This window comes from Episyrphus balteatus, chromosome 2 (genome assembly GCF_945859705.1).
Source record: "Episyrphus balteatus chromosome 2, idEpiBalt1.1, whole genome shotgun sequence".
Classification (NCBI taxonomy): Eukaryota; Metazoa; Arthropoda; class Insecta; order Diptera; family Syrphidae; genus Episyrphus; species Episyrphus balteatus.
In genome coordinates this window covers 22,865,512-22,885,522 of record NC_079135.1, presented here as the reverse complement: position 1 = coordinate 22,885,522, position 20,011 = coordinate 22,865,512, and the positions used below count along the sequence as shown (strand labels likewise).

General features: G+C 32.8%; 1 protein-coding gene across 1 annotated transcript in view; it reads left to right on the top strand.

The window, feature by feature from the left end:
• The first annotated feature begins 8,488 nt into the window (after nt 1–8,488).
• The window catches only part of LOC129908414 (histidine-rich glycoprotein), a 38,261-nt gene continuing 26,738 nt past the window's right edge, over nt 8,489–20,011 (top strand). The window contains exon 1 of the mRNA XM_055984873.1: nt 8,489–8,614. Coding sequence (XP_055840848.1) covers nt 8,489–8,614 — 126 coding nt within the window. The remainder of the gene's footprint in view (nt 8,615–20,011) is intronic.

Here is a 20,011-nt window from a genome sequence, read left to right as displayed (position 1 = left end):
AAAGTCTATTTATTGCGTTTCGAAGCACTGCTAACGGATTTGAATCACTGCATTTTCTTGCTGAAAGTCATTTTAAAATTGTAGATATTTCTGTAAAAAAAAATGTTTAATAAATTCCTTTAGAGGGATTTCGTTTTATTTTTGTCCATCGGGCTAGTAAACAAAAATATTTGCAACGTCCGTCTTTTTGTTTTAGGAACAACTATACACTTTTTTTTTCGCTTTCGATATTGATACTTAATGTATCCTAGAACACCATATAAAAGTCAGTTTATAGTCAGCAGAAGTACTTCTGTTTCACTCTTTAGTCAGAAATTAAATAAAATGGAATTTCAAGGGTCACCGTGGTGTATGCGTAACAATTTTTTTGATTTATAGAACAAATTTAATGCAAGTTATTCTATAATGGTAAAACTGTGTAATTAGACTTTTTGACCTTTGTTGGCTATTGTCTGACTTTAAATATGGTTAAATTTGTCAAGCGATGGTGTGTTTATAAGATCAAAATTATTTCCGCTAAGAAGAAGCAATGCCATAGATCTGAATTTTTAATATACCTGAAATTCTCGATTATGGCTCGCTGGATTTTAATACGTTTTGTTTTTATAAGCTTTTATGATGCCGTAAAAAAATTCAAAAACTATAACCACAAATCAGAGTTGGAGAAATCAAAGTGATACAGCCTTCCACCTCATCCCAGTTCTTATGAACAACGCATTTTTTGTAGATGAACATGATTCTCTAATATAAGCGAAAAAGTAAAAAATATTTTATCGCTGGTCAATAAATTAAACAAGAAACTACGAATAGAAAGTGAATTTTCAGAAAGCAGAATTTTCCAGGATCCAAATTTCGCAAGAGTGAGTTTTTTCTGCCTTGTTACCAGGGCAATTTACAAATTTATTTTTCATGTACACAGAGGAATTGACTCTTGGGGAATTGGGCACCAGTCCGCAAATTTTTGTCAATCACTTTCATCACGCGAAATACCTCCTTTCAGTCCTAGATAGAAAGTTAAAAAAAAAAATAGAAGAAACCTTTGATTTCATAACCTGACTACGGAAAAGCCAAGAGGAGGGTTATGTGCTTGACCGGTATACATAAAGAAAATGAGATCCCATTTGATGGTCACCACACACCATAAAGACAAATTAAACCGATTTATTGTCAATAATTTCATCTGTTATGAAGCACATTTGATGAACTTATTCTTCTTTTAAATGTGCTCCAATTGCAATACTTAACTTGTATTGCCTCATTTTTACACGCACATCTTCTCTCACCCAATGTGGAGCAGAAAACTTCATCAAAATGTCAGAAGCACGCGAACACAATCTTATGCCACATGCCGTTGCCGCAACTCTCCAACAACTCCACAAACTCCAACACCATCGCCTTAAGCCAAATGCAAATTATTATTAAAAAGCTGTCAATTTTCTTAAATCCAATGACAGTAGTGCCGAACCTAAGGTAAGTGTGTGGTTGGTGTTGGTAAGAAAAACAAAAAACACAAAAAAAAAGCGAATAAACACCTCTGGACTCAAATTATTAAGGTATGAACCTACTGTAGATGGTTGAAGATATTAAGCGTAGGTGTCGCTAGTTGCGCTACACAACACAGGGTTCGGGTTTCACTTGTGTATACTTCTTTCGTCGTGTCGCGTCTCGTCGTCATTTTCAACTACTCCAGCGGAGAGTGCTCATAAAACACTTTGAAGTCCAATAAAACTGTCAAACCGAGTGTAGTGGCTTCCATGAGCTGTCATTCAGTGACAGTTCGTTGACAAACGACCCGGCCAACGGAAATTTTGAATGCAAGTATCTATCTATCTACTTGCGGGGTGCATTTTGGATTGCTCTGCCCTCGCTTCGCAGCACACAAAAACTGCGCTCGTATCTTCTACAAACTTGGTGCAAATTAATTCGATTACACACAAAAAAGCCTGTAACTGACAGCGAATCATAATCTGAAAAAGAGTGTGTGTGTGTGTGCTTCGCATTTTGCATTTGTCCAGAAAGTCCCCCCGGGGGGTCTCTACGCTCTGGCATCGCAAAATGTGGGCCGTGTCGACCGAGAAAGACGTCAACTTGCAAGATTTCCGTACGTTCAATCTCTAACATTTTGACAGATGACAGATGTGGGGCGTGCGAATGGCGGTAAAAATGACATTGTTTAAGTTTTGCTCTTTTTTTTTCTTTTTTGCGAAACGAAATTAATTGAGGAGACATGGAACCCACCACCACCACCATCACCACCACCACCACAAACAACCTACATTTTTATTTTGACAAATCCGCAAAGTGACAGTTTCTGCAACGAAGCATGCGCAATCGACTTGGCCTTGCGTGTGACAGCCAGTGGCTGCAAATCAACATTTTTTGAGTTCGATGAGCTCTCTTTTTGCGCATCTGATGCATCAGCTTCAGCGCAGCGCACCTGCTCCTCTCCGATGCGGCAATGTTGTGCTCTGTTAACATCCGCACAGGCCGCCTATAAGCAAAACGATCGATTTCGATTGCCAAAGAGAGTGCGAGTGCGAGTGTGGTGTTGACTGTTAGAGCTCTGATTTATGGAATTAGTCGATTAAGTTAACACCGCTGTTAGTTTCTTAATTAATTTGTTTGGAATGGGACCTTGCCACTTGACCAAGACCAATGCCATGTCACTGCGTCTAGAGTTTTAGTTGTGTGCCAGAGAGCGGGAGAAGACCGAAGAGCGGCTAATAAATTCCAAGAACTGTCATTCCGCCCTGGTTTGCATGTTATTCGATGCCGATCGGTTTCATTTTGGGATCGTGTCGTTGTAAGTCTAGTCTCAGTTTATAGCGGGTTGAGAGAAGATGCCCATTGGCATCTCTTCGAATGTGTACATCTTTGATTTTTTCTAGGTTAGATAAAGCAATCATCATGGTTATACCTACACCAAATACAACTCTATAACATTTCTAACATCTAACAGGAGAGTTAAGCTGTTTTGCATATTAACACAAAATTTATTAGATGGCTAATTCCAAGTTTGAGAACATTCCTTGTTGATTGTCAAAGTTATTTAAAAATTATTTGATCTTTTGTAACTTGTACGATTCTATGTTCGAAAGTTGGTCTTTTTTTTCGAAGATAAAAATAACATTTTTTGTGGAATTTTAAAAATGTTGCAATACCTTGAGGTCTATAAATGACCCTATGAGAATATTCAATCACCTGCATTTTTTGGTTTGCAACTTTATGGTAGCAATAAGCATGTGTAAAAGTCAATGAGCATAAGCACAATGAAAATGTAACCAGATATGAAAATCAAACACAGTTAATTTGACCATTTAAATATCAGATGGCATTGATGCCCACATTATAAGGGCCCATTTTAAGGTTAAATGAAGGCATTTAAAGAATTTCACGTCTTTGTTTTTTGGTCGATGGTGTTATTAGTATTTTTATGGTCGTTTAAAAATGAAATTCAATGATTTTTTTTGGAATATTTTCAAACTGTTTTAGTGTGTTTTAATGGGCAGTAAATATAACTTTCTACTTATTAAATTATTTAACATTAATAAAAATAGAGAATGCCTGGTATTTGTAAGTTTGATGTTTCAAGATACAAATAAAAGGTAAAATTTAAGGTCTTGTCATCAAACGATGACATTTTCAAACTAAGTATTTTAGAAAGCTAAAAGTTCTCAAACATATTTATCTTTGTTCAATGTTTCATGTTCGATGTTGGTTGCAAGATTGAGTTCTAAGATTTTGTTGCAGGTTTCAAAATAATATCTTATTTAGTTATTTTGAAGTAAGACTCCTTTTGTATTCTTAACCCTAGTTTACAAATTGGGGTTCGTGCGAACCCCAACGCATGTTTAAATGGTTATAACTTTTTTCTAAATCATTTTTTCGACTTGGGATGAAAACTCAGTGAACGAAATTCATTTTTGTTTACGTTTTTTGTCTTTTTTCCATAAAAGCGGTTTTATATAATTTTCTGGAATTTTTTTCTGAAAAAAAGTCACAAACCAAACTTGGGGTTCATGCGAACCCCCAAGTTTGGTTATTGCATTATTTTGCGTGATCCTCGTGAACAATCTTTTTGACTTGAAAACGTCTTATAAATCGATGATTACTGGTTGCATGCACGAAACATTATGATGCGATGAAGCCAAGTCCAACTGAAGACAGAAGTATGTAGAGTCAGCAGATCAGAAAGTTAAAGCGCTGTGCCAGAGATCCAAGGTTCGAATCCCTAGATAGCCCAAATATTTGCTTAAAAAATATTTTTTTATCTTGTAAGTAGGGTTTGTCGTTTATGTATTATTTTTCCATACTAGCAGTGTTGCTACGTGTGTTATCAGTTTATAATGAAGGTTTTGAATGAACAAAAACAAAAGTTTCGATTGGGTGAACCGATTTTAATGATTTTTGTATTTGAAAGCTGGTGCTTTCAGTGTGGTTCCACTATGACTATGGCATCATATAGAAAACTGTAATATATGTAAGTTTCGAGCCAAGGAAGTCTTTATTTTTATTTGATAAAAATGATTATCTTTTGGCGTTAATCACGTAAAATTATCTTTCGTTAACCGATTTTACAGACAATTTTTTTTTTTTCAAAATCGTTGATCTTTTTTTAAATAGCTTTTATATACTATGTATAGATCGTTGAGAAAGATAGTGTCACAACCAAAAAAAGTCGATTTTTCAGCAGAAGTGAAATAAGGAAACCATAAAACAAAATTTGCATATCGTCGGTTGACATTTGACAACCAAAACTCACTTACTATACAAAAATTAAATTCGATATTGGGCAGGTTCAGAAACGTTAGGGACTAAATATTTAGGTAATTTCTCGGTCTCTGATTGGTCAGCTGTCAAAAAAAATCTTTCCAATGTAGGTAATTTTATTGGAAAGCTGACTGGAAAGTTAGGCAAGAAAATTTTCCCTAAAAATCTAGGAAAGTTTTTTTTTGTCAACATGACAGCAGATTGTTTTTAATTAAAGAATTAATTTAGCAAAATAAAATTTATTTGTGTGAAAAACAACTATAAAACGCATTATCGGTTATAATTAATTTTATTTATTCAGTGAAATTTGGTGTCTTACCCATGCGACCGGAAAAATTTTTAAATAAATTTCGAAATTTGACAATAGCATCACATCCAAACTAATTTAGTCAATTTACTCAAATTTCCGTTCAGAAAATGACGTTGCCTAAATATCTAGTCCCTAATATTTCCTGAACGTGCCCATTATGAATAGTATGAAAAATTGGAAAATGATGATTTTTTTAAAACTCAAACTTGTATTTTAGACCAGTGCCAATAATTTTTGAAAATAAAAAAATTATTAGCATCATATGGGTGATAAAATTTAGGATAAATGGTATTTGAAAGGGGAAAAATAAATTGCCCACAAAAAAATTGGTGGAAAGGGGGTGTGTGGGCGAAAAAGTGGGGTGGGTGTCAAAAATCGTGGTTTTTTATTATTTCTGTCAAAAGTAGACCTCCTATCGAAAAAATGTAAGAGAAAAAGTTGTAGATAGTATAAATGTCTACAACTGTTACTCAGACCATTTTTTTATATAACCTCAAAAATATGCAAAAAAAATGCAAAAATATGATTTTTTGATTTTTTATTTTTATCTTTTACAAAAATGGTTGGATTTTAATAAAACTTGGTTAAAAGTTACTCTGTTTTATTTTTCAATGTTTTTTGAGCAAAAAGTTAATTTTTGGATTTTTTCACGAATTTAATTTTAAAAATAGCTTATTTTTCAATAAAAAAAGTTACCGAAAAAATTTTTGATTTTTGAAAAGTTTGGAATGAAATTATTTAGATTAAAACCTTTTATTAAAGATTAAGGGGAAAAACTATGCTTTTGTTTTAGAAAATATTGAGAAAAATTGAAAAAAATAAAAAAACGATTTTTAAAATTGATTTTTCTGTAAATCGTATTAATATTGGCGAGAAATAATTTTTCATAGAAAACAAGTTATACCTTTCTAATGGTCTTTGACCTTCTCAATTTGAATCTAGCATTACAATAGCTGTAACGTGAAAAGTTTTTGAAATATTGAATTTTGAACGTCCAAAACACTATTTTTGTTATGTGTTATCATGGTAATATCTCAAAAACGTGAAGCGATAGAACTTTTTTGACTTCGAATTCGAGCTCAGCGCACAAAAAGCCATTAAAAAAATATATTTTGATTTCTATAAAAATAACGTTTTTGACTAGTGAAATCGAAAAAGACATTCGATTTTTTCTGCCCTGTTCGATTTCACGAGTCAAAAAGTTTTTTTTATAGAAATCAAATATTTAGAAAATCTTAACCGACATAATTTCAAAAAAAAACTTTTTTTTTCAATTTGATTGCAAGATTGCTAGAACGTTTTTGTACTAAATTTTTGTTAAAAATTAAGAAAATCATTATATGTATATGACATGTACATACCTACTATCATAGAAGTTGGACCTTATTTGCCACAGTTCATACATTTTTAAAATCAAAATCGTTGGACCCACTTTTGTGATAAATACTCTTTTCCATATTTATTTTTTAGAAAGTATCGTTAATTTTCTAAAAATAAAATTTAGACTTCCCATCTAAGGATTCACCAAAAATTATTTTTGTTCATTTTTTCTCTCAAAAATGGTCAAGTTATAACATTTTTGACAGAAAAATTGAGCCACTGCGCGGACTCGGCTTTCTTTCGTTTGCGATCATCTCGAAACTAAATTTTTTGACCTGTTAACATCGAGATCTTGGAAACTGTCCGTGGTCCGTCCAATTGCTTTCAAGTTTTTAATGAATATTTCTGTTTTTATTTGAAAAAAATTGGTAAAAAAGAAACTTTTTTGCTTTCGCATCACCATAATTTTTCCAATGGTCCAAAACTACTCTTAGAAATAATTTGTTTTTGTTTCTGTCAACATGTACCAAGGATCGCGCGTATGATGTGGAGGCCCTCCGCGGCAACCAACTGCACCGGCTCCATTTTTCAATATTTTTAAATAAAATTTTACCATGTTATCCTTGAATCCCTTTTTAATTTTGAGTTAAACAAAAAATAATACATAACCCATATTTTAGGATTTATTGATTAAAAACAAAAACTTGCATTTTTCAGTCGACCAAGGTGGCCAGACCCCTTAACTACAAAATTTGAAGTAATTAGCGCATCGAAATACATAGTCTGAGGTAGGTCTAGTTTTTTGTGAACTCCACTTTTTGTAAAGGCACTTTCTTTCTCGAGTATCTCCAACTACTTGGAATGCAGCATATATTGATATTTAGACCTCAAACAACAGATTCTTTAGCTAATTGAAAACCCTGAAGAAACCGATCCCAAACAAGAGTTATCGAGCTAAATTTCAAAAATAAATGCTTTGATGAATTTCAGATATTTCGATACCCCACCGTAACTCCATGCATATGATGCATGAGCAATGTAACTGAGAGATCAGACGAAAGTCTATTAATGCCCAAAGAAACAAAAATGATTCAACTACGGTTGGGGGTGACATTCTTCTCCAAAAGACTCTCAAGGCAAATGCAATCAAAGAAAAATATTTGCCTCTTTATACAAAAATCTCATATTCCCGCCAAAATGACAAAACTACAGGAAAAGTGTCCACCATCTGTTTCGCACTTCATGCGGTGCGAATAAGTGTAATCTCTGGAGTCGTCTCTGAACGACAAGACGCAATATGCCTACTGATGAGTTCGGTGACATCGAAAAATAAAAAAAAACATGAGAAATGAGACACTTAAGCGGGGGTTGTATGTGGCGATGATGGTGTGGTTCCCATCAACACCACCACCAGATTGCGCGCCATCTGTAAGTGAAGGAGTTCAATCCCCTGATGTTTCCTTGAGAGGCGATAGATGTAACAACAATAAATCTTGTTACTTGCACTTGATTGCATCAGATCGTTCACCACCAGTATCAGAGGCGGGAGAGATGAGAAGGCAAGGCGCACTTGCTCCACCATCACCACCGCCGCCACTTGCTTCTGTTGGCAACAAATAAAAACATCGACTTGGCTGACGCACCATACATTTCACGACACCGACACCAACCAACACTCCAAGGAAAAGGAATTCTAGAAGACGCAAAGAAGAAGAAGTTTTTAAGGTTTTTCGATATATTCTTTGACAGGCGGGCTGTGTTCGAAGTTCCTTTAGCTGGCTTTTTGGTTTCCATTGAAACGTTTTTCCATTTTGAATCATTCTTTTTTTTTTTCTTTTTTTTTTTGTTTCTTATAAATTCCGCCAGACTGCGCGACAGTTTTCCAAAGCGCAGACATTTTGCGGGAATTTTCAATTTAAATTTGTTACGAACTGATTTATGTGGGCAATGTCGTCTGCGACACTCTATCTAAGAGGAGAGTTTTGTTGGCCGACCACCGCAGGGGAGTGCTGAGGGACCTATACTTTTTTTTTTTTGTTCATTTTGTATCTGTTTGAATTCGAAAAGTTGATAATTTGATGTGATGCGATGCGAATGCGAACTGGAAGTCGGTGCGGTGAGATGAGTGCGCACACAGATTGCCATTATCGTGGTGGATCATTTACACAAATAATGTTTGGTGCTGTTGCGCGGGACAATCGCACCGCTCTTGGGGTAGGTTGTGATGTCTTTGTGGCGGGAAAACAGGCAAAAAATTAAACTTTTATTTTGTTTGCTTTTTTTTTGCGAAACACGATGTTGTCGATTTGGTCGATCGATAAATATCTTCTTTTGGATAAAGGGTGTTGTCCTATCGCATCGTATATATCCCGATCCCCCTTGGCTATGATCCTCATGTGATTTGAGGATTTAATCGAAGAAAAACAACTTTTAGTGAAGACATCATCCCATGCATCATGGCCATAGATGGTGTGATGCGTTGGAGCTGTTATAGTTTGGATGCTGGAATTGTAAATCTATTTTGGGTGGAGTCAGAGCCAATCACTGCGCTGCGGTGCGGTAAAGACACAAACAAAGTTGCATGCATCTTCTTGTGTGATGGATCTTCGATTTGGAGAGCTCTTAATTACATTCGGGCCTCATCACTCTGCGCCAGGCGCACAAAAATAGTTCAGTTTCAATGAGCTAATGGGGATGACGTTGGTTCATGTGAGTGTGTGTGTGTGTGTGAATTTGTATTTGTGTGTATTGGTGATATTGATTGAGATGTGGATAGGGGACACTATACATATTCGCACTTGACATCTTTTCTATGTTCTTTTATGGATCTATTAGTTCGATTAGGAGCGGCAATGATGCTATTGAAGATCAATTCGGATTGAGTGTTTGGGGATCTTGTTGTCTATTTTTATAGACGCTTTTGGATATTTTTTCCATGAGTGTTGTAGGTTTGATGGAACTGGATATTTAGCAAATATCAGGTTTCTTGGACTTTGGCATTATTAATGTAAATGTAACAAGGTTTCACGTATATCAATTAAAATGGGTCTTTTTGCTAATAAAATATAAATATACCTACACACAATTTTGGAGAATTTTGAAAAATAGAAAACTTTGTCTTTGTAGATATTTAAAAACCAATTTTCAAACTAAGTGAAAAAATCTTTGGAAAAATGATACAAATGTTTATCATCACATTTATTAACGAAAATATGTTCTCTTTTTGAAATATTAATTTTTGAACTTTCTTTAAATTGAGAAACGATCTTTTAGACGGCTGCGCTGACAATTAGCTAGCATACGTGTTAGTTTTTTTTTCAGGTTCACGGCCTAGGCTGCACTCTCTATATAATCGTATTTTGTTGTCATCTCAATTTTGAATTTTTTACAAATGCATAGGTACAAGTATAACGCAAGTAAAAATTTTAGTTTAAATAAATTTTTTTCTTAAGAAAAAAAAAAAACAATTTTTTGAAGATTTAGATTGTAATATTCGCCGACCGATCTTAAAATTGTCATCGAGTTTTTAAGTGAATAAGAATAATCGTAAACAAACCTCATTTTTATTGATAATGCGAACTTAAAACGGTTAACGTGAAACGTTAAGCCCCCTCGAAACTGAATTAAAAAGATGCTTCTACTAAATTTTTCGACAAATTACGTCTTCATCAGCACTGCAGTCAAATTTAAGATTACATCAGTTACGCCAAATTTTATACCGTTTAACTACAGACAAACCTGCGTCGATGAGGAACCATTTCAACTTTTTAACGACGAGATTACATGGAACGAGTACAAGGCCAAAGCCTTTACAGACTGCTTCGACGACCAATTTCAACTAAACCCTTCAGCGGACCAAGGATTTCTTGATGAAATTGACTTGTCTATTCTACCTATACGTATGTATGTTCGTACACACCAATTTATCAACCAGTGATAATGCAAACCACATTGACTTTACCACTTCTATCCAAATTCAAGATATTCACAAGAGTCACCCAAGAAGTCAGCCAAACCTGATAAGATCTCCAACTTTTTTCTAAAAAAACTACCTATATTGATGATGAATCTTCTGGCAGTACTTCTTTTTAAACTTTCTAAAGGGAAAGCATAATACTTTCTCATATGCAGTTTGGGTTGCGTGAAAAAGCACCTCACCTTCCAACCTCTCTTAAAATTCCAGATATATCGAAAATCCTCTCAAATAATTAAGGTACAGCTTCCTTGATTTCCGGTCTTTTTAGGTCCAAATCAAAAGCTTTTAATCAACAACAAGAACCATAAGAGAAGAATTTGCACAAGAATTCAAAGAAAGCCTTTTGTTTACCGATGATTCTCTGGCATACGCGCGCTGATGGGGAAACGGTATAGAACGGACACAGCTGTTACTTTATAAACAAATTATAAAAACAAAAACCATCCCAATGCACTAATAGAAAGAATAATCATCATCAGCAGTCCAAGGAAAGTCCCAAGTCACTTTTATCTTAACAGCTATTATACAAGGCATTTGTTTCAGTAAGGGGATTACCTAGAAAGTTTTCCGAGAGCTTCAAAAATTATTGACTTAATAAGGTTTCGAGTGCTGTTCGCTCGCTCCGCCATATTGGAAAAATTGCATTTTTGGTTGCAAACTTATTCCATCTATGCTGGTATTAAAACAGCAAATTATCAGGGAAAGAGAACATTGAAATATAATAAAGTCAAGGTTTTTCCAAACTTCTGGAAAAATTTCAAGGCAAAACTACCAAATGACTAAGCTTCATGGATTTTGAGACTACCTTGCTTTGAATTCAAATTTTTTCTTAATTAACTTAAATTCCCCAACAATAAATAATAAAAAATGTAATTGATCCCAAAAAATCCGGAAAAAAAACGATAACTTAGATAAAAAATCTAATAAAATAAAAGACAAACAAAGACCCCACTTTCCTACTATAGAAGCTAATGGGCAAAGATATTTCCTCGATCAAAATAGAAATGTTCTTTAATATCTTATATTTGTTTTGCATAACACCTTCCATAGAATTATATTAAGATAAAAAACTAGAAAAATTCGTTAATATTGCATCTACAATCCACAATATAAAAACCACAATCCCCAGATGCTATACATAATTAAGATAACCCATCCAATCCAATTCCTGCTACTAATTCTCTACCGAATTAGAATTTGAATGGCACTTAAGGACATGATTTTCCAAACAATACTAACAAAAAACAAAAAAAATTAAATTGAATCAACATAAACCACAAAAATAGAAGCCCCTAAAAAAAAAAAAAACATGGTATCTTAATCTAAACTACTGTCTTCCACAATTGTTTTTGCTTCCAAAATATTTTTTCTTTTTTATATAAAATTAACAAAAAAAAAACTCCAACACAAAATATCTCGACATCCATTAAAAAAAAGAAGACAAAGAACCTACTTAAGAGAATTCTTAATTTCGAAATTATATTAAAAAGACGTTCCATTCTTCAGCATTGTGTCATTCAAACAGCAATTTTAGTTCTTCTAAAACCCATCTTATGGATATAAATTTCCCCACAACAGATGCCGATTTGGGAGAAACTACTGCATCTTTCGGGTCTTTTAATTATTTGAATTAATAATCAATAAACTTCGCGCCAGCCATAAAGACAATTAGGGAAAAAAACCGGAACGAAATGGCCGACCATCATCACCCGCTTATACCATTTCACCTTATCATCCACATTGATCTACATTCTTTGTTGTATAGAATCATTTTCGAATTGACTGCATTCCACACCGGCATAGGTATGGGACTTTTATACAGTCCCATCTCTATCTGTCAAAATGGTAATTAGGTGTCGATTGACGTTTTATCTCAAATGTCAATTTTTTTTTATTTTCGAAATTTAAAAGCATCAGCGGCAAACAACGGTAAAACAACCATCGGTCGCGGGTTCCCAATTTAAAATCGAATATATCACCGCTTTATTTTGTACCAACAACAACAAAGAGAAGTCATCAAACGGAACGAGCCACAAAAACTGACCAAAAACAAAAAGAATATAAAAAAAGAACAACACGACACCTGCAGTTAATGTCACAGGGGAACTAATCAAACGGGTCCACGAGAGCGAGAGACTTTTTTGTGAGGCCTAAAGACTCCAAGTGAACCAAGCTTGTGTTTTTTTGGGATTCCTCCTCCAACAACGCCGCTCGCTGACCGCAAATTAACCGATTTCCAAATGAATGAAGGAATGCTGCAGGTGGGTGCAAGCAGTGTTCCACAGTCAAATACCTCCTCATTGTGGTGGAATGATGGTGAACCAGGCCTGTGGTTATAGAAAGTAAATCACCATCCAAATGAGACACAAACTGAATTTGTTGTTTATCGATGATGCCCCGGCAACATTCCGAGGCCGAAGCACATTATTGTGGTGGGTTCTAATTGGGATTGGGACCGTTGCCATCAGTTCTAAAGGTCTTTCCCTCTCTCTGCCAAAGAGGAGGTTTCTATACCCCCTCGAGGGCTTATAGAGAATTGAGAGAGAGAGAGAGAGAAGAGGTGTAATATATTCATGTGGGACCTAACATCAAACAAATAAATAACGAGTATCGCAATATTTGTGAAGTTAATTGGTTTGGGGAGCAGCAAGTAAGCAAGCGAGCATGAGTAAGTGAGAGATAATAAAATAGCTAATGGTAATGAGTTAGTTCTTCAAATGACCACAAAGTGAGAGCCAAAAAACAAAGCTGGAAACTATATACTCGTATGTAATGTAAGCCAAACACCGCAGAGCTCACATCACAACATCATGAAGTATGGACAAAAATTAAAGCTTCCACATCACAGTTCGATTCAACCACACAAAATAAAACCTGTGAGTGTGAATTGAAGTCCTGCGGGATGTGATTTGACCTCGCTGTTTTGGGGTTTTGTATATTGGCAATGGGTTGTAATCATTTTATTGATTTATTCTCAGTGTGTTGGATAGATTATTATAACCCTAAAGGAGAGCGCAATTCAATTGGATTTGTAATGCAGACTTGTAAAGGACTCTTGTAATTAGGCTGATTTGACATGTTTATTCCGTCAGTCTCCAGTGGAAGTAAATTGACTTCTGAGGGAACAAACTAATTTGAAATTTATCAAAAGAGAGACATTTTGGAGGTATTAGTGACAAAATTGGAACTCGTAATCAATATAAAAATTTTTCGAATTTTCAACTTAAATTTGTATTTGAAGCAAGTAAATTTTATATTTGACAAGTGTATGATAAATGGTAAAAAACAAACGTCGACTGCTTACATTGTTTATTTGGCTAAACTTTTATTTGTTTCAACAATTAAATGTTACACATACGCCATAGTGACCGCTTAATTTATACAACATTTGCTTAAGATGAAACAAATATTTAACACAAAACAAAAATGTTCATCTTAAATAAAATTAAATCACTTTGTATTTCAACTGTATCTAGAGACCTATGTAGGTACTTACGGATGGAATAAAACTGTAATAAAATTTATTTGCTTTAAAAATTATGTAATGAAATTAAAGATAAAAGTTGAATGACTTGAAAATAAATGAATCGGTGATTGATTAAGGGCCAATTTATTGAGTTTCCAATAAAACGCCTTTAAAAGGATTTGGAGCTGAAAAGGCCATTCGAAAAACATCGGGCGAGAGAGAAATGCCAGTGGTGACCAAAAACTGAAGAAATTCAGCTTAACAACGTACAAGTACATGTGGTTTGGACTAAAACAAGACAAAAACGACTCGTTCTCAAAGCTTAAAATACCAATTTCCAAACGTTGGTCTAATGAAATTGTTTAAACACTATTTCATCATCGAATTTTTCCATATTTAGGCATATCTTATTTATTGTTAATTGTCAATTGACACTGAAATTTTTTTTAATAAATAGAAATCCGGTTTAAAACCTCCATTTGATCTTAAAATCCTCCTTAAAAGGTCGAATTTGGCATTTTAGCTTAAAGGTCTTTTAAATATAATTCTCAATGAGTTAATGAAGTCAAACTTCAAAAAAATCCTTAAAAGAGACTGAATAAATGAATTTTGTTTTTAGTTTTAAAACCTGCTTTAATGACGATTTTAAATTTAATGGAGAGCCAATAAATTGTTCCTTATTTAAATAACTGAAAGAATTAGTTTTTTTAAGCAGGAGACAAAAGTCATATTTTAGATCTAACTTCCGCTTTAAATGATGAAAATATTGGGGTTTTTGTCAATTTTATATTATATCAACACTCACCCTAATCGAATATTGATACCTCCCAAATGATTTCAAATAGAACTCTTGATTTTGACCGGGTTGTATACGTACTCACAAATACCCGGGTAAACAAGTATCCGAGTAGTTTGGGTACCTACCCGGTAGTTTCATGTACCCGGGTACCCGAGTCCTCGGACACCAGTGTACAATAAAGCCATTTTATTCTGTAAAATATTTGCGGCGTTGTTAGGTTTGAAGGTAGCCATATTGTTTTTTTTTCTCGATTTTTTTTTAATCAAAACGTCAAAACTTTTTGGTAATTCTTCCTATTTCTCGCTAAAATTTTGATAATTTTATGTTTATATTTGTTCAATTTGTTTAAAAAATCTTCTTAGACTTCACTTAAGATTTAAATCAGAAAAGTACATAGCGTATATCTGGAAATATTTTCATTTCAATGCAACCACTTAAAATTTATTTTCGATTATTTTTTAAACGTGAGTTTTCAACTCTCATTTTCTCCGCTTTTTTTTTGACTTAATATTTTTGAAGCTTGAAATTATTTTAAGGAAAATTTTTGACCAATGTCTAAAATTGACCAATAGCTAAAAAAATGTGACTACATTGATAAAATATTTTGAAATGGCTAGGTATGTAGGGCAAAACAATGTTAAATACGAAAATCTTAATTTTTAAGCAAATAAGTACAAATGTCATTATTGTAAAGCTTGTACATTAAACTTTGTTATTAATTTAAGTTTCACTCTCAAATTCAAACCTTAAAATAAGACTAGAGGAGTGATTTCTTCATGATCTCGATGTTGTAAAAAATTAACTGCATTGTCCTTTGTTTCAATCAATTTCCATATAATCCGATTGAAAACTAACTTATTATGCTCTGGCATCTATACACTTTTAATGTTTTATATACTTTATTTTTTCTCTGATATTTCGTGTCGATTTATCAAAAGCCTCAACATATTAAAAGCTTGAAGATTTTTGACCTCGTTCACATCGTGTGTCAACTTTATACCCACTTTTAATTTGTCAAACCAGACAAACAGCGACTTACTTCATGGTAATCAGAAAAAATCAAAATTTCCAACTAAACAAAAACACAAAAAAAAAAAAAAACACAAACCATACGCAATAAACTACCAATTTTTATTCGATGTTTATGAAAATTTTTGTGAAATCTCCAACCAAAAATCAAAAAAACCACAAACATACAAACGTCAAATATTCTTGTGCGTGTTCAAATCGTGTTCAAATAATGAAGTTGGCGGGCGCGAATTCATCTTCCCCTCAAATTCCCCCTAAAAAATTGATTTTGTTTAAACTAAGACTTTATTTTATTGGCCATGTTGTCGTCTGTCATAAGAGTATTCGACCTCTCTTAAGCGCCGTGATTTTGTTGAAAATATAAAAAAAAAAAAATAAATATAATATGCTAAGCGAGACAGCTTGCCAGACAAGGTGTCTCGGCTATAGCGTGTTCGGGCCAACAGGTGGCAGATCATGATCATCAGAGAGTGGAAAAGTGGCTTTCAGTTGTCAAAATATAATAATGTTTGTCTTTCTGACAGACTTTTGTCTACCAAAACTAACTTCTGTGTCTTGACTCTCTTTGAGCTGACACTGACAAATGGCTTAGAGGTGGTATATTTGCTATTTAGTATGCAAATCCAATACAAGACTCTCAAAGTCGTCGTTCGATCGTTCCGTTGAAGCCCAATTCCTATGCGCGATATTTTTTTGTGAAGGTGTGAATTATGTAGCAATCTTCGAGAATAAGCATAAGATTTTAATTTTTGTTTGTTAAATTCTGCTAATTAGCAGCTAAAAGAATTTTTGTATAAAAACACTATCATCATGAGTGCCTTCATGTGTTTTTTTTTTCAAGATATCATCACTCTAACTCTGGCTTTCCATTTGAATTCTTTTTTTTTTAATTTTGAATAAATTATACAAATTTATGTTTATAAATAAGAAGAAAAAAAAAGCGGATTTAATTAAACGTTTAATACACACATGTCTACATAATTTCTAAATAATGCGTCTTTACTATAAATTAAGGCAAGCCATCAGACGTTTTGGTGCCTTGTTTACAAAAGTTCCTAATACCAGTCGACCTTTCAAACGACCTTTATGACGAAACAAAAATTTAGGGTCTTTATTTTAATTTTTTTTACGTTAAGGGACTGGTTAGTCTGGAAATAATTTGGCAATAGGTTATTAAACTTCAAATTTTACATAAATAGACAAGGGCCAGTCAAAGTCGTCAAAATCAATAAATATGCTAAGCTTAAAAAAAAAAAATTAAAATTAGTAAAATTCAAGATTTTTTTGAGAAAAACAAAATCATAAATATTTAATTTGGCAATCAAAACATTATTATTGTTTTAGTTTATGGTAACAGATATTTAATTTTATAATTTTGTATTTTAACGAGACAAGTTTTGATTTTAATGCAAGGTTCCTGATGAAATTTTTAACCGTGTACGTTACATTCAATTGAAAGAACTTCCCCTCACTTCAGAATTACATATATATAAAAAACTAATGTTTTTTATGTTTAACCCTGAATTACTTTGTATGCATATATATAATTTTCAAGGACTTTTGAGATTTTACTTTTATCGATGTTTCAATGCTCTATACCAATTTTCACCTGTTTGCGAATTTTGGTTTTAAGATAAACCGTTCAGAATAAAAGACAAAAAACAAAAAACATGCTTCGAACACTTTTTTTCGATAACATAGATCATTTGACGAAAAACAAAAAACGATATTTTCGATAGGTATTCTAAACGAATGCTCATTGAAAGATAAGTGTCACGATTTAAAAAAAAAATAAATTGCACGACTGGGGTCGCACGTACTTGCTCTTATGCTTAAAGTAACTATAATGTTAAAGCTATTTATTCAAGAAATTTAAAATTTGATATTTTGAAGAAATTTCATAAGTAGTATAAAAAAATTAAATCTGTTTTTATAATTAATTAAACTCCGTTTTAAATTATCTTAAAAAAAAAAAACAAATATGCCATTTTATTTCTTGTATAAAAAGGTATTTTTAGAAAAAAATTTTCGAAAATTGTAGGAGCCGTTTTTTAAAAAAATAATTTTTTATATATAAAAATGTTTTAACATTTTTCAAAAAAAAAATTGGTATGCCATTTTGAAGAAATAATTAATTTACACATAAAAACTAAATTTCAAAATTTTTCATTGATCCGTTTTCAAAAAATTGATTTTTCAAAAAAAAATTTTGAAATATTTTTTAAAAATCCAAAAATGCGTTTTTTTGAAAATTTTCTAAAATTTTAATATTATCTTTACTTACACACTTTTGTATAAAAATTTTCATTTAAATCGGGTTAATGTTGTACGAGATATTCAGAAACGAAAAAAACCGTTCTATGACAGGTACCGTTAATAACGGTACAAAAAATATTTTTTTTATTTAAAAAGTTGGCTCTTATATGTAATACTAAACACAAAAATTTTAATCAAAATCGTTAGAGCCGTTTTTGAAGAAAATTAACTTTTCTATTTCCGTTATATGGCAGGTACCGTTAGTTTTGGTCATAAAAAAAAATTTCAATTTCCCCTCTAGGGAATCACCAAAAACTGCTAACTACCAAGTTTGAAGAAAATCACTTCACTCGTTTAGGGTGCAGCTTCAGATAGAGACAGACACACAGACAGACAGACAGAATTGCCGGACCCACTTTTTTGGCATTCTCCATCATCGTAATGTCATATAAAATTGTTATCTCAAGTTCGATTTTTTTTACGAATCCTAAACTTGCCCTATAGTACCTATATCGCAAGTAAAAATGGCAACACAATATTCCCGTTATTCGAATCTTCATAAAAGAGGTTGTCTGTAAGGCCGGTTTACGGACGATGATTTTACGTGATAACGTCGTAAGAAAACAGGTTGTGTGCTTTTAAAATGAGTCAAATGAAGCGTTTATTTATTTCAAACAATCAAACAATAATTTACAAGAAAAAGCTAAAAAAAATTACATTGTGTAGCTTGTAGTGAATGTACAGTTATGTGTGATATACCAAATGAAAGCTAACATCATCAGAATGCTCAAATTCGCATTTGCTTTAGATCAAAAGAACCTGTTGAATAATAAAACTTTATTTTACCGTTTTCTCAAAATTGTGACTACAAAATTGATTGATATAGTCCTGTCTATTATCTTTCTACATTATATATTTTATTATTTATTTATCTATTGAAGAAAAAAAGATAAAAAATAAAAAACGGTTAAAAAACGTCAAAAAACTTGGGTCAAAAAAACTTGTTTTTCCCGTTATTCGGTCAAAAACCATTTTGAAATACCAATTTTTTGCACATGTATGCGCACAGTCATATAATACATGTTCTATAAGCTTGAGATTTTTTTAATGCTACAAAAAATTTAAGAAAATAAAAACTCACCCAAAAATACCCCAGAATAAGTAGGTGTTTTTCAAAAATTCACATTTCAAAACGCAGAGACTTAAAAAAAATCCGTATCAGACCCTTAACTTTTATTTTTTATTATCTTTCGAATGACGTTTTTCAAATAATTGTCAAAAAAAAATTCCCCTACCTATAATCACTACTTTGTCAAAGGTCTACCTCATGTTTTAGTTTTAGAAAACCATTAATAGCTTGGTTCTGAAATTTGTAAGAATTTTTTCAATACCATTGTCAGTCTTGCAATAAATTTATCTATCGATTAAAAAAATTCAACTCCTTGCGGGTGAACGGATTTTCTTGAAGTTTAGTACAGATGATTTTTTTCGTAATTTCCAAAGTTGTTTTTTCGAGTTATTGCTCAATCGGCTCTTAAGATTTCGATTAAATTTAGGTTGTGGAATGATCAAAGCTATTCTAACTGCATTTTTAGTTTTTCTCAAAAAAATCGTTTAGTGGAAATATGGTCACTTTTTCCGAAAAATCACATTTTGGTTATTCACGGTGAACAAAAAATTGTTTTGTTACGACTTCAGACCAAAAACACAGTGGCGTCAGCTAAGCTGCGTGTGATTCCTGATTACGCGTCATGCGTATAAAAAAATGCATTTTTGCACCGGCCGGGCTTTTAAAATGTCGCTGAAAATATAGTGTTCCTTAAATTCATGGCATTAAAAAAAAATTAACATCAGACGTCACTCTAAAAACTGCCTACAAATCCAATTGAAACTCTTATTACGACTTAATCCAATATAGAATTAATAATGAGTTTATTGGAATTAATTAATTTTTGTAGTGTTTGGGTGGCCTATCAAAAACATACTCAAGAACTTGCGATTTATGTATTTAAAAAGCCTCTGGTGCATTTCTGTCAACAATTTGTCAGTTATTCGACTATATTATAATAATTACATGTTCCAACC